General features: G+C 44.4%; 1 protein-coding gene across 1 annotated transcript in view; it reads left to right on the top strand.

Annotated features, from left to right (window-relative positions):
- The window catches only part of tok (tolloid-like protein 1 tolkin), a 31764-nt gene that overhangs the window by 2297 nt on the left and 16399 nt on the right, over nt 1-13068 (top strand). Inside the window, exon 2 of the mRNA XM_020961713.2 lies at nt 8009-8580. Coding sequence (XP_020817372.2) covers nt 8196-8580 — 385 coding nt within the window. The 5' untranslated portion in view covers nt 8009-8195. The remainder of the gene's footprint in view (nt 1-8008; nt 8581-13068) is intronic.

Raw genomic sequence — 13068 nt, 5'->3', positions numbered from 1 at the left:
TCTGTGAAAACCAATATTCGTTTCATTTTTATTAGTTCACTGTATCAAGCTGGTTCTTCTTTGTGACCATCTTTTCGTGACTCCTTTGTTTCCCCTTTCTTGTTTTGGCCAACGATCCTCGTTCTTGGCAATTAAAGGTGAGCGCCAACGGGTCCAAAGCCGACCAAAAGGGACCAAAGCCAGGCATTAGCCTTAATTGGCTCTGGCTGCGTTTTGCGGAATGTCGTCTTCAGCCTCGCCTCAGCCCAGAACGCAGAACACAGAACTTTTTCATATGATTCGCGTTTTGTTTGGATGCTGGGACTATGGATGAAATTTATGCGCGGAGAAAGGGGGCAAAATGAAATGGAAAATATGAAATTCGGAGGGTAAGACGCTCCAACACTTCCGCTTGCCAGAATATCAACTTCCGGCGGCGAACAATTGTCAGTGAGTGTGGGTGGTGGTGGTGGTGGTGGTGTGTGGGACCGGGCAGCCGGCGGAGCACAAAAGACGCATATTGATATTGTTGCCCAGGTTGCTCACGCTCCAATAAGCCCGACAACACACAAACCCACTCACTCACGCTCACACACACACACAGGCAGGAGGACAGAAGGACCTTCGCAGCTAGAAACGCATTTCGACTTCGCCTCAGTGAGTCCCTGGCCCTTGTCTGGCAAACATTTTGTGGCAACTTGGCCATTAAGCATTTCGTGTTTAAGCAGCCGGATCTTCATCATCACCCCCAAGCGCCTGCCCCTTCAATTCCGCTGCTGTGCGAAAGGACAGGGAATAAAAATTGCCCGCGTATGCATTTCTTAACAATATTTCTCTCGTCCTGGACACTGTCTCCCCAGCGACAACATTTCATTTCATATTTTTTGTGGCAGCAGCAGCAGCAGCAGCGCTTTGAATAGAATTCATTTGGACTCTCCTCGAGTGTCGTTCCCAGGACTCCTCCCATCCATAGTCCTGTCGCCTTTACTTCCTTTTCGGTCTGTTTTCCAGCTCCCCCGGCTTTCCCAGCTTCTACCCCGGCTTTCCTCAACACACGCACTTCAGTCTGATAGCGCGTGCTTAACAAATTTCTGCTATATTTTCGGTTCACTTTTCGTTTTTTTTATTTGCCATGGCAATGGGAATTTTTCCGCATTTTTTGCTGTCGCAGCAGGGCAAAAATTAAAAGCGAATTAAGTTTCGAAGAGGGAGTACGTCCAAAGGGAATAGCCGCAAGCGAAGACAACTGCAGTGAACGAGGGATAAACTGAAGGTATTAAACCCCAAAATTTACCTGCCGACCAAGGCAAGCAACGGCAGCAAATCTGCCAACAAGATTTGAATTATTTTATGGATATTAGAAAGTGTCCTGTATCTGCTTTAACAGCTGCGAGTCCTGGCAGAATGGGGAGGTCCTGGCAGGGGGAAGGTCTTATGTACACAGCAAGAAAGAGCTCATGTGGCGGTCATAGAAATTATAATAAAATTGTACCAGGGACAAGGACAACTGATGGGAGTCCTGGCAAGGACAGTAACAATACCCAAACCTGCCTACAAATTAGAACTTTGTGTGTGTGCTATGGGCATGAACTCACGTTTTAAAATTGTACTTTTTGTTTTACAAATTAAAATAAAAATACAAATCGTGTTATTACCATTCCCAAATCCTGTTCTATTATTTTTCTATGTGTGTGGGCGTTACAGCTGACGCCAGCCTGCTAACAAGCAGACATCGCATCCACATCTTCAGGGTCCTCGAAACCACCATTCTCCTTCCTTTGCCCCCAAACGAAGGAGCCTGTCACCCCAGCAGCAGCAGCAGCAGCAAAACTCCACGAGTTATTTCTCATGTATTTTTACTTCATCTTTTGCCACGCCTGGCAGTGCTTTCAATTCAATTTTTTTTTTATTTTTGCCTCCCAACCGTGCTCGGTTTTCCCCCAATTTCGGTTGCCATAAAGCAAAGTTAATGATATGTCGCAAGTGTTTGTTTGTCTGCCAGAGTGCGGGTGAGTGGCTCCACTTCCACTTGGCTGAGATCCTGTCATGCCCGTGGATACCCCTCACGGTCTGGTCTCCTTCCCCTTCCTCGGCGTATGTAATTAATTAAGGACTAAGCAGATTTTATATTTCACTTACTTGGCCGGGGCCCCACAGACTAATTTATGTGCAATTTCACTTTTTGTCATATTTCTTCGAGTAATTATTATCCCCGCAGTGCTTTGTCGGCGAAAGATAACTTAATTGGGAGTTGAGAACTTGCCGGATGTTTCCCCTAATCCGTAATCGGGGAACTTCCGGAGCTTCAATTCAACTTCGATGCAATTCAATGGCTTCGATTTGCCTTGGCCGTGGTTTTGGCACTTTGTACTTGGCGAAACTTGGCCGCAAACTTTTCCCAGAGCTTTTCTCCCTTTCAGATCGTTTACAATTTTACATGCCAGAAGTTAAGTCGCCAATCCCCGCAAAGTATCCTCCATTTTCGGGGGAGCCGGAGCTTCTCCGGTCGTATATTGTCCACGGGAGGGACGGCTTGGGCTCCCACATAAATTTGTACAACGGTTGCCTCGGCCGTGGCGTCACTTTTATTTGCCAAATTAAAAGGATTTCACTCGCTTTTCATATTTGCATTTGGGGCTGTTTTACGTTTTATTCTTTTCATATTTTATCGCCATCCTGGCAGCCATCCAGGGGGGGGCCTCAGTTCCGACATGGGCCTCCGTCTCCGTCTCCATCTCCGACCGCCGACTGCCAACAATTTTCCCACGCAATCACCATAAAAAGAAATCTTTGCCGCCATATTTTTGCAGCCTCTGTGCCGTCGCTCTCCGGCAATTGTTATTCATGACCCGAAACAACAGGGCACCGTAGCATCCCAGGGCAACCGGGTAACATCCGGGGTATAAGGTGAGGATGCAAAAGGTGCGCATCCCGACGCTCCAATGGGCCATGGCGGCCGCAATTCCCCCTTGGCCACAATCCACAGGCCGCTCGTCATTCGTCGTTGTTAGTATTAATTATTTCTTAACTTTAGTGCCGCTCCTGCCAGGCAAGTTTATAAATAAATCGCAGATTCTTTATGAACCGAACCCGAACCGTCTACGGACAGCTATGGCGTCCCGTGTCCAGTGGCTCCTAGCTGGCCCTGTGGTTATTTGCATCGCCCTTCTCCTAGGGACCCTTGGGGGCTCTGCTGTTGCTGCAGATTATGACCCCATTGGCGGGCGGGTGGCTGTCAGTCTGCGGGGTGTTTTATGGCTGAACTTTATTTACATTCACATGCCAAGCAGGGCCGAGCCAAGCCAAGCCAAGCTGCTAAATAATCAGGACTCGACCCACTCCCACTCATTTCGTTTTGTGCTACAGTTGCAGGAACCAGGCAGAGCCAGAGGACTGGGTGCTGCCACTGGTTTTGGCCATGGCCCCGGCTCTGATCCGGCGTACAAGGGCCACAGGTGCCAGGCAGCCAAGTTTAATTATTTGCCGTTGGCTTTGCCTGCTCTCGGGCTCGTTGGTATCTGTATCCGTGTCCGGATTCGGGTCTGTGTCCGTGTCCGTGTCCGTGTCCATGTCCTGGCCCCTGGCCTCCATCCTAGCTCTGGCTGTCTGTCGCTCTGCTTGTTTGCGTTTGCCTGTTTGTTGTTAGTTCAGCCGCCTGGCTGCATTTTGCGCTTGTAAAGCATTTTAAATCGCATAAAAGTCGGCCGCAGCGGACTCGAGTCGAGAGTCCAAACTGAGGACTTCCTCCCGGACTGCAGATGCCCGATTCATTATGCCATTTCGGCCATCCAAGCAGTAGCCTTTGCGTCAGTAATTGAAATTAAGTTGTTTCCAAATTGAGGCACAGTCGCCAGGCAGTCCCATTGCCAGTCCCACTCCCACTTGTTAGGCAAGACAGGGCCACGGCTGCGTCCTGAATTTCGATGCGATGTCCTTGCGAAAATGCGCCAAAGAACTCCGGAACTGGTCGGAGTTGCATCCACAGTCACGCCCGTTATATTTCAATCCTACCATCCTGCCATTTAGAGGGCTCTCTTTCAAATCCATTCGAGAGCCATTTCAATTCATATCGAGTCAAAGATAGTTGGCAACTGCAAATGCCAACTGCCAAACGGAAGGGGAAAATCAAAATTAGGCAAACAAAGGGCTGCGCTGTCCTGTCAGGATTTGCTCTTGTAAAACACTAAAACGACAAAGACATGGATGGGCGTCTCTAGTCCTGGTCACACGCACAAGCATTCTCAGTCCCTGTCCCAGTTCCACTTCCACTTGCCACTTGCCACTTGCCACTTCCGGAAAGCGAACAAATCAGAGGCAGGGATATGGAGACGCCCCCGCTGGAAAACAAGGATTCCCCAGCCACTTGACGCTTGTCATTGTCAGCTCCTGTAGTTGGAAAGTTGCTAGCACTTGACAAGCCTGATTGATGGCCTCCACTCGAGGAGGAGCCTCAGCAGGATCTGCTGCTTATCTCATCTAATTAAACTAAAAGTAAATGGCGCGTGCCATTTGAAAATGACATCTTAAAGCTTTCAAATGCGAATCGAAGGCGCATCAAGACTCGCCGGATCCAAAGAGCACTCTCGCTAATAGCCGCCCCAAAACGACAGCCCCCCATTTGTTTTGCACCTACCTACATATTACGTAGGCGCCATCGATTTGGGATTTGTTTACGCCAGATTTGACCCAGACCCAGAAGTCATAACTCTGAAGCATCGCTGATTTGCTATATTTGCTATTTCTGTTCATGTGGGTGCGATAAGAGCCGTGTTCTCCGCAGAATGGATGCACGGGTGGTTGGATGGATGGATGGATGGATGAATGGAGGGTCGGATGGTTGGGTGGGTAGAGATGAAGGTTTTGGGCTCTGCATAAATTCCATAATGAGAAAAGTGGCTTGAGGGAAGTGTGGGGCAACTTTAGCTCCAGCCAATTAACATACTTTTCAACGATTTTCAATTTGCTGCCAGAGACGGGCAACAAAGCCGGAAAAAAAATCAAGTAGGAGCAAGAGAAGGTGGAAGAGAAGGTCCTTGAAATATTACTCGTACATTTCAAGTAACTTTTTGCTCGTCCTTTCGCCCTGTGCTTATTTAGTTTGGAATTTATCAATTGAATTTTTAATTTCGCTTAAATGAGAAGGCAAAGTAACGGCGGCGGCGTCATCATCATCATTCGCGTCCTTCTCCTCGTCTTCCGACGTCCCATGCGGCGTATACGTAATTATGCGAGCGAGGATTATGGAAATGGCTGCCGATGCGGCTGCTTCTGTTACACGGTAAATAATAAATATTTGCTGTGATTGGGAAAGGATTTTGAATTCCTGTATAGAAGGAATAAAATGGTTATTTAATCAATGTGTATACAAAAAAGGAATAGCCTTCCAGGGTACTTTAATTGTAGTCAGAACCCTAAAACGCAGTTAAGGAGTCATTTTCGACCCTATAAATCATATATATTCTTGATCAGAATCAACTGGCGAAACGATCTAGCCATGTCCGGTCAAAAAATAAATTTTTGAAATTTTTTCAAAATTTGAAATTTTTATAAGGGGTTACATCATTAAAATTGTCAAAATTTGGCAAAATTTTAAATTTTTTAAAATTGTAAATTATGTATGCAGATTTATTAACCTAATAAAAACTAACATAGGAGTCCTTTCCGAATTGAATTTCATGCATTTTTGGCTTAGTTATGAAATTTTTAAAATTGTATATGTCATATAAAAATATCAACTGAATTTGAGCTAAGTTATTATCGATTTCCTATTTAATCCCTTAATTCAATTGAAAACTGCAAACTTTGGCTTCCCGAAGATAGCTCCCCTTCTGTTGTTCCACCGTGTATCCCTTTGGGCCCCCTTAAACAGCTCCTGCTGCTCCTGTTCAGAGGGAAATTAAATGAAATGAAATTAAGAAAATATGTTGCACTCCCGTTGGCTTTGCCATCATACCATTCGCTCCACAACTGTTGGACTGTCGTTTTGGCTGCGAGAAAGTTGTGCCAGAGGAGGGCCCATGGCCCATGGAATTGTCTGTGTGCTGTTGGTGTTTGGCTTTATTTGCTAGTTGCCTGCTTTGCTTGAATTGCCAACGCACCGCACAAAAGGCAACTTAATTTGCCATAAAAAGCCAGCCGAGTCGTTGATTTGTTCTGTTGCACGGATGTGTGTGTGTGTGCGATTGTAGGGGCCGGAAATGAAATGATTTAATGAAATTGCCACAATTGTTGGGTAAAATCAGTAGCAGCAGCAACAGCGGCAGGAACACAGCCTGATGACAATGGCTTTGGCCAAACATTCAAGTTAATTGAAAAGGTTTTGTGAATTGCCTGTGCTTCTCCTCCTCGGCCGGGACTAAGCGATTTTTAATTACCTGTTATTGTGCATAGTTCCAAGGTGGCAGTGGTTCTCGTTCTCTCTGTGCCTTTCCTTGATCCTGCTCACCGTCCGCCCGCCTCCTTTGACTCTCTTAGAATTAATTGAGTGCTAAGTTGATGGCTAGAATTTACCTGTCCCTCTGTAGCCTGTGGTACCTTACTTTACTGCCTGCCTGCCCATTTCCATTTAATCGACTTTCCCTCCCCGTCCATCTGTTGTTGGCTCTTTGGGTTTCGCTTAGATTTTACACCTCCTTTGTTTTTAGTGCAGCAAGCCAGCTACCAGCTACCAGAGTTTTTATGATGGCCCCGGGGCCCAGATGTGAACACACAAACATCCCAGAGACGACGGCGACGACGGTTGAGGCAGGAATAAAAGAGCTGAGTACTAAGTCAAGGTGTTTTTCTCGTTAAATCGTTAAAATATTTTTGGTTTTGAGCTGTGCATTATAAACACTAAGCCTAATTATGTATGCGAAATAATGAAAATACTCTTGAAATACTATTATTCTGCCCGCAGCTGTGGCCCTACAGATATGCAAATATTCGAACGGATGCTCTAGCTACCTCAGGCTACTGCTATCCGTAAGATATTTTGTACAAGCATCTCAATCTTGATGAGACCGTCACTCCCTCCCCAGTGTTTGGACTGCATAATTTGTCCTGCATCGATTGCAGCTGGGACTTTGCTCGGAATTAGCAGATGAATCCGTTTCCAGCCGCTCTGTATGCAAATTTTCCAGCTTTCCGAGCTATATCTTCGATTGAAAATGCATAAGTAAATCGGGTTAACCCAGGGGGAATTGAAAGGGAAATGTGGCATTTCAGCCTATTGATCTTTATTTATTTACTTTATTTCGGTGTTGTATTTGTAAGAGTTTGCTGTTTATTTCCACGAAAGAAATTATTTGAGAGTGAGTAAACAATACAATCAATACACAATCTCAGCTGAAAATGGTGTGTCATTCCGCAGTATAAAGGGTTATCTGCGGTTCAGAGGGCTTGGGAACACAGACCCTAAGATTCACAGAGGAAAGCAAAAATACAGATGTTTCAAAGAATTTAATATATATAGAGCATCAATAACTTTTGCTTATTTAGCAAATTTGGATTTACTAATAAGCTATTAATTTAATTAAATAAGAATGTCTAACCTTTTCCATATACTTTTGAATATATTGCCCTTAAAAAGTATTCTCAAAAGTACAACCAACAAACAAATCTATAGAAGTATTCTTATAAAAGAAATACTATACCAAACATGGTAAAAAACACTATGAATCTATGTAGATCTATTCCAGTGAAATGTCACGACTTTGTCAACCCACCTCGGTGTTGGTAAATACTATATTTCATGGTCAGAAAAACCAAACAAAACAAAACCAGAGCCGAGCTCTATCGCTGAGACAAAGACAAAGGGTTATCAGTGGGTTTCCGAGAGCTTGAGAATGGAAACCGCACGAACTACTGCCGGTCGGTCGGTGGGTAGAGTAAATAGAAACAGTTCCACCGTGTCTGGTGTGAACCTGAATGAAGCTGCTTCCCAGCTAACCAGCTAACCAGCTACCCAGCATCGAGCGACATTCCACAATCTAATCACAGCTATTGCGTTTTTGCTCAACCGAACACTCTCCTCTCATTTCCATTGCAGGCCCGGCACGTGCTAAGCGAAAATGCAGAAATAATACAATACTAAGTGCAAACTGATAGGCACACCATCGCACCAGCAGCATCCGAACGAGCCACTGGTCACGCAGCCGGGTGAGCAGCAAAAATCCCACAAAAAAGGCGAAATAAGATCACAAGAAGCCAGAGCGAACGAATTGGAAACCACTGCGATGCGTAGGCGGCGTGGCACGCCCATGGGCGTTAGCTGCACCAACTGCGCCCTCCTCCTGGCCACCGGTCTGCTCGTGGTGCTCATTTCGGTGCATGCCAAGAGCCCGCGGCCAACGGGAGGCCACTCGGTATCCGAGGATCTGATGGCGGTTAAAGAGAGAGACGCTGAGCCGCAGGTATCCAGGGAGATGGATGTGGAGGAGGAACGGGAACGGGAACGGGAGCGTGAGCATCACCATCACCACCGGCAATTCGACGCATATCTGGGCACGATACGGCGACTCCGACGGCCCTACCGCAGCAAATACACCATCGAGCAGCTGATGCGCCTGCATGTGACACCAAAGGTATCCGGAGACATTGACATGGATCCCTGCAAGGCCGGTGAGTACGGGTGCACATATAGATACATATACATGGCATGGGTCACAGAAATGGCTTCGCATTTGCCTTGCCACGGCGTTGATTCAACTCCGCTCTAAGCCAATCTCTAAAACCGGGATCTATATCTTTACACAAAGAGGATATGTGGGGAAGAAAATAATATATTTTGGAAAAATATTTGTTAGTCTTTGATTAGTAATTTAATTTAAATAAATTTAAGAGTTTTCTGAATATTTAAGGCCTTTTCAAAGTAACCTGAAAACTCTAAAGTTGAAGATAAAGATTTCTTGAATTCGATGCCAAAATCCCTTGCTATTTTCTTGATATATCATTGAATTATAAAACTTATCTTTAAATAATAATTTATTAAGTTAAATAATTTAAATGGAATGGGAGTTTATCCTTAATCAACCTTAAAACTTGATCCTTAATCCAATCGTAGCCAAAGTCCCGTAATATTTATGTGATATCTTCTTAAAATTACTATAATAGCAAGCTTAAATCAATGTTTTACTTACTCGAGATAATAAAGATAACAAATCTCTTGACCAAGTTATCAAAGTTTCATCCATATTCGGTAAAAATTTTCTTTGAGTGCACATCTATATGAGATTTGCTGATATACCTCTGCCAAGTCGTGGCAAGACAAAAGCTTTTGGAAATTGTGTTAGCCTGCGAGTTTGAGTAAAAGCGAAAAGTCTTGTTAACTTGAGACGCACACACGTGAAATCGGCTCAGACACCGCCCCCACTAGCCTCCACTCGACATTATTTATGGGCAACCCCCCAAATCCACCAATCCGCCAAAAACCCCCCATCCTCTTCGAGCATCACAATCAGCCCACAAAACCCCTGTCAGCCGCTTGTTGCAGCGTTGAAAATTAAGCGCTATTGTGGCATGCTGAAGCTGAGGCTCCATCTTCCATCCTCGTCCTCTGATCAGACACCCGCTTCCCTGTTCGATTCAATTGAATTTACCTTAGTTTGCAACAGGAACAACAAAAAAGAGGGGAAAGCGTAGGGAAAATAATATAAAAAAAATATAGCAAGGAGAAAATATAAGAAAATTGACTGTGCGAAAGAACGGCGACTGGCAATGCGTCGAGGACGTATCAATGGCTTCGCATCCTGGTTCCAGTTGAAGTCTGAGTTTTGTGTCAGCCACGGGCGAAAGGAGCACCGACTTGGATTGCAATTTGTCTGACTGCGACGGGTTGACGGGGTGAGGGGAAGGCAAGTTTATCTGCGGGTCTATCTATAAGTATATAAGTATTTGCTCACATCAATTGTCAAAAAGTTGTGCTCCTACCAGAGCCACCCAAGGACAGGCGAAGGCAGATACTCCTATCCAAAGAATGCTTGTATATATTGTGGAGCAAACGACTTCCGCCCATTTCCAACTATCATTGCCAAAGTGTCGTCAAGTGTTTGACAATACGAGTGATTCTCCATTAATATTCACATACAGCACACATGCAACATAAATAAACAATTGGAACTCCGTAGAGGAAGTCAATAAAATCAATAAATCTTGTTTGGTTTACTTAGCATAAAAGCCACATAAATTTACATAGTTTAATTTATTCCAATTTCAATTTTAATTTGATAAATAAATCACCATGATAAAAATTTTCCTCTTGGCGTTTTTTCAGGAGTTTACCCATTTTTTTAAACAGTATCTGAACATATTGCTTAACATATGTGTTCAATGTAATGAGAGGATTAGCATAGCTATGATAAAACCTTGGTTACCATGTAAAAAATTGTATATTTAAACACGAAAAAATCTATATTTTTTGTAAACATTTTAATATCACTCTTTTGACATAAAACATCGGCTGATTTGATTATTATTTTAAGAAAGCTTAAGCGTTTGCCGTATAAACGCCGAAAGGTATTTAATTCATTTTGTAATCAAACACTGGCGACTAAGTATCTCTTAGTTGGGGGCTTACAACTTTTTTTACAATAAATTAAATTTCAACCGAATGATTTATGGTGCACATAGCAAAAAACTGGCTTAGGGGTAATGATGAAAGCCCTAACTTGGACTTAATTAATTTATTTTATCCTCTACGATGTGAATACATTTGTGATAAGTGGCAAGGGAATGACAGGGGTGTGGATGCCGATAGACATATATCCCATACTTAACCATTTCTTATGGCTCTCCTCCGGTATCAGCAGACTCCAGTCCTGCCTGTCTGAGGGTTGCCTGGCATTTCGATTGAAAGATAAGTCACAACCCCGCATATATCACCCATCTGCATGCGTGCCCTGAGAGTCCTGCCCCCGTGATAAGGGGAACCCCCGAGCTCTCGAACTCCCTTCTCCTCCCTTTGGGGGAAATTCCGCAATCAATCATGACCGCCTCGGGGTTTATTTACTCTTATTTTCCACTCGCGTTCGCAGTGGACAATTAATGAATTGTTTGCCCTGACTGCCCAGCAAAGAAGTGGGTCAAACCGAATCGGAACTCCGATTGAATGGCCACCTAATATATGCAAATGCACGCAACATGCTCCGTGGCCCCCCGTGGCACATTCAATCGGGAGAAAATAAACAATTTTTCCTTCGGTTTTTCTACGCACAGAGCGACCTAATTGAATTTCAGAGTGGGATCAAATTTACGGCCAAACGGCCGGAAGAGGGGGGAAGGTAATCAACTTTCAATTGAAGTTTTTGGGGGCCGCAATTTGAAACGAAAGTCGAAAATTTAATTTGCCAAAAATGTGCAGAATCCCCAGAGTCTCTAGGGGTATGCATCAAACAATTTTCCGAAATACTCTTAACTCGTAACTCGTAACTCGCAACTGCAGTGCTCTTAGTGCTTAAAAGTTAATTAAGGTCTGGGCTCCCATAAGTATGCAACACACAGCCAGAGCGTTTAGCAATGGAGATTCCCGGGCTCCGTGTCATAATGCGTTCGTTGCAAACACTTTAAGCAATTTGCAGCTCCTCAAAAGGGATTGTGTGAGGGAGTGCGTACTTTGTGCTCGCTAATTAATTTGCATACTCCAAAGGTCAAAGCACAAAACTTCCATCAAGGCAGCAGCAGCAGGAGCAGCAGCAACAATGGGTGGGGCGTGACTGCGGCTGAACACAAGAAATCAAACCACAAATGGCACTCCAATGGTAATGGTAATGGTGCAACCAACCAGACAAGAACCACGATCGCAGCCGAGTTGGCGACAGTAATGATGACAACAGCATCACAATAACAACCGCAAAGCCGGAGCGACCAAAATGTCAGTCTTTGGCGAAGGCGCGATGGCTTCAAGTGGCCTGGAAGGCACTGCTCCTCCCAGTGCTTCCACTCCTGGCTCCTTGCAAACTTAAACAACCTGCCCAAGTGACTGCAAATAATTTACCCCCATTTCTACCCGAGAAACACATACACTCTGATGTTCCGGGGGAAGCCCCATTCATACTAGCACACAGGGAAATGTCTTCTTAAAAGTTGCTTAAGTTACTTATGTTAGGTTTAGGTACAGCTTCAATTTTTGAACATAATTCTCATAAAATCTGTAACTAAAAGAGGCCACATTGTTTGCTACTTTGTTAACCAAACTTTTGTTCTATATATAATTTAAGCTTTCTTTCGCTCAGTGCACTCACATTCACATTGATAGAGCTCTTGCAAAATGGCAGAATGGCAGAGTGGCAACAAACTAACGTCGCGCCGCCTTGCATTGCCGCTAACTCTCTCACGCTTTCCGAATAAAAAAGGCACTAAGGAAGGCATTGCTTGCATTGCAGCAGGATGCGGGGTCCTGGGGCTAGAGATGGAAGCCTGGCGTCGTGTTTCCTTAACAAGTTGCACTAAAATCGAGGAATAAACCAGGCAGTAGTAGTTGGAAAACAGGAAAGGTGTAAAGGTACAGAGTGCATAAAGTGCACTGTAAGGAAAAGGATATTCAAAGGATTCTAAACTATTCATTTTGAATATATTTAAGAGTAGTATCAAAGATGCAAGAATGTTGTTTAATGGGGAAGAGGACAAATATTGAGAATTATAAATTACCTTCCCTTTTTGCCAGTGCATCTCATATCCTGTTCGAAATCCCTCGACTTGATTCCTTCATAGCTGCTTAGTGGACGCCTGCAGGCTTTTCCTTCACTCAAAAAGTCCATCGCTAAGCCAGAGCCAGAGCTGGAGCTGGAGCTGGAGCCTGATGCCAGAAACTATTTACAATTCGCACTTTTAGCGGCATTGTGTGCAGACGGATTGAGTTAGTTTGTTGCCGTTTCGAGGGGCAGACTGGATGGGATGGTATGGCTGAGGGGTTGAGATTGTTGGGATGCTCACCGCAAAACAGCCAACAGGATCAGCTTACAAAGCCGCATGACCGTCAGCAGCAAACTTTTTGGGCAATGGAACTTTGTATGCTCTTAATTAAAAACCGCATCTATTTAATGCTTAACTTAGTTTCAACCAAATATACATATATTGCGTTAAATGAATTTCAAACAAAATAGCTTTCGTTTA

This window comes from Drosophila serrata, unplaced genomic scaffold, assembly GCF_035046125.1.
Source record: "Drosophila serrata isolate PLE 108 unplaced genomic scaffold, ASM3504612v1 contig_376, whole genome shotgun sequence".
NCBI lineage: Eukaryota > Metazoa > Arthropoda > Insecta > Diptera > Drosophilidae > Drosophila > Drosophila serrata.
This window is presented reverse-complemented; position numbering and strand designations above follow the sequence as displayed.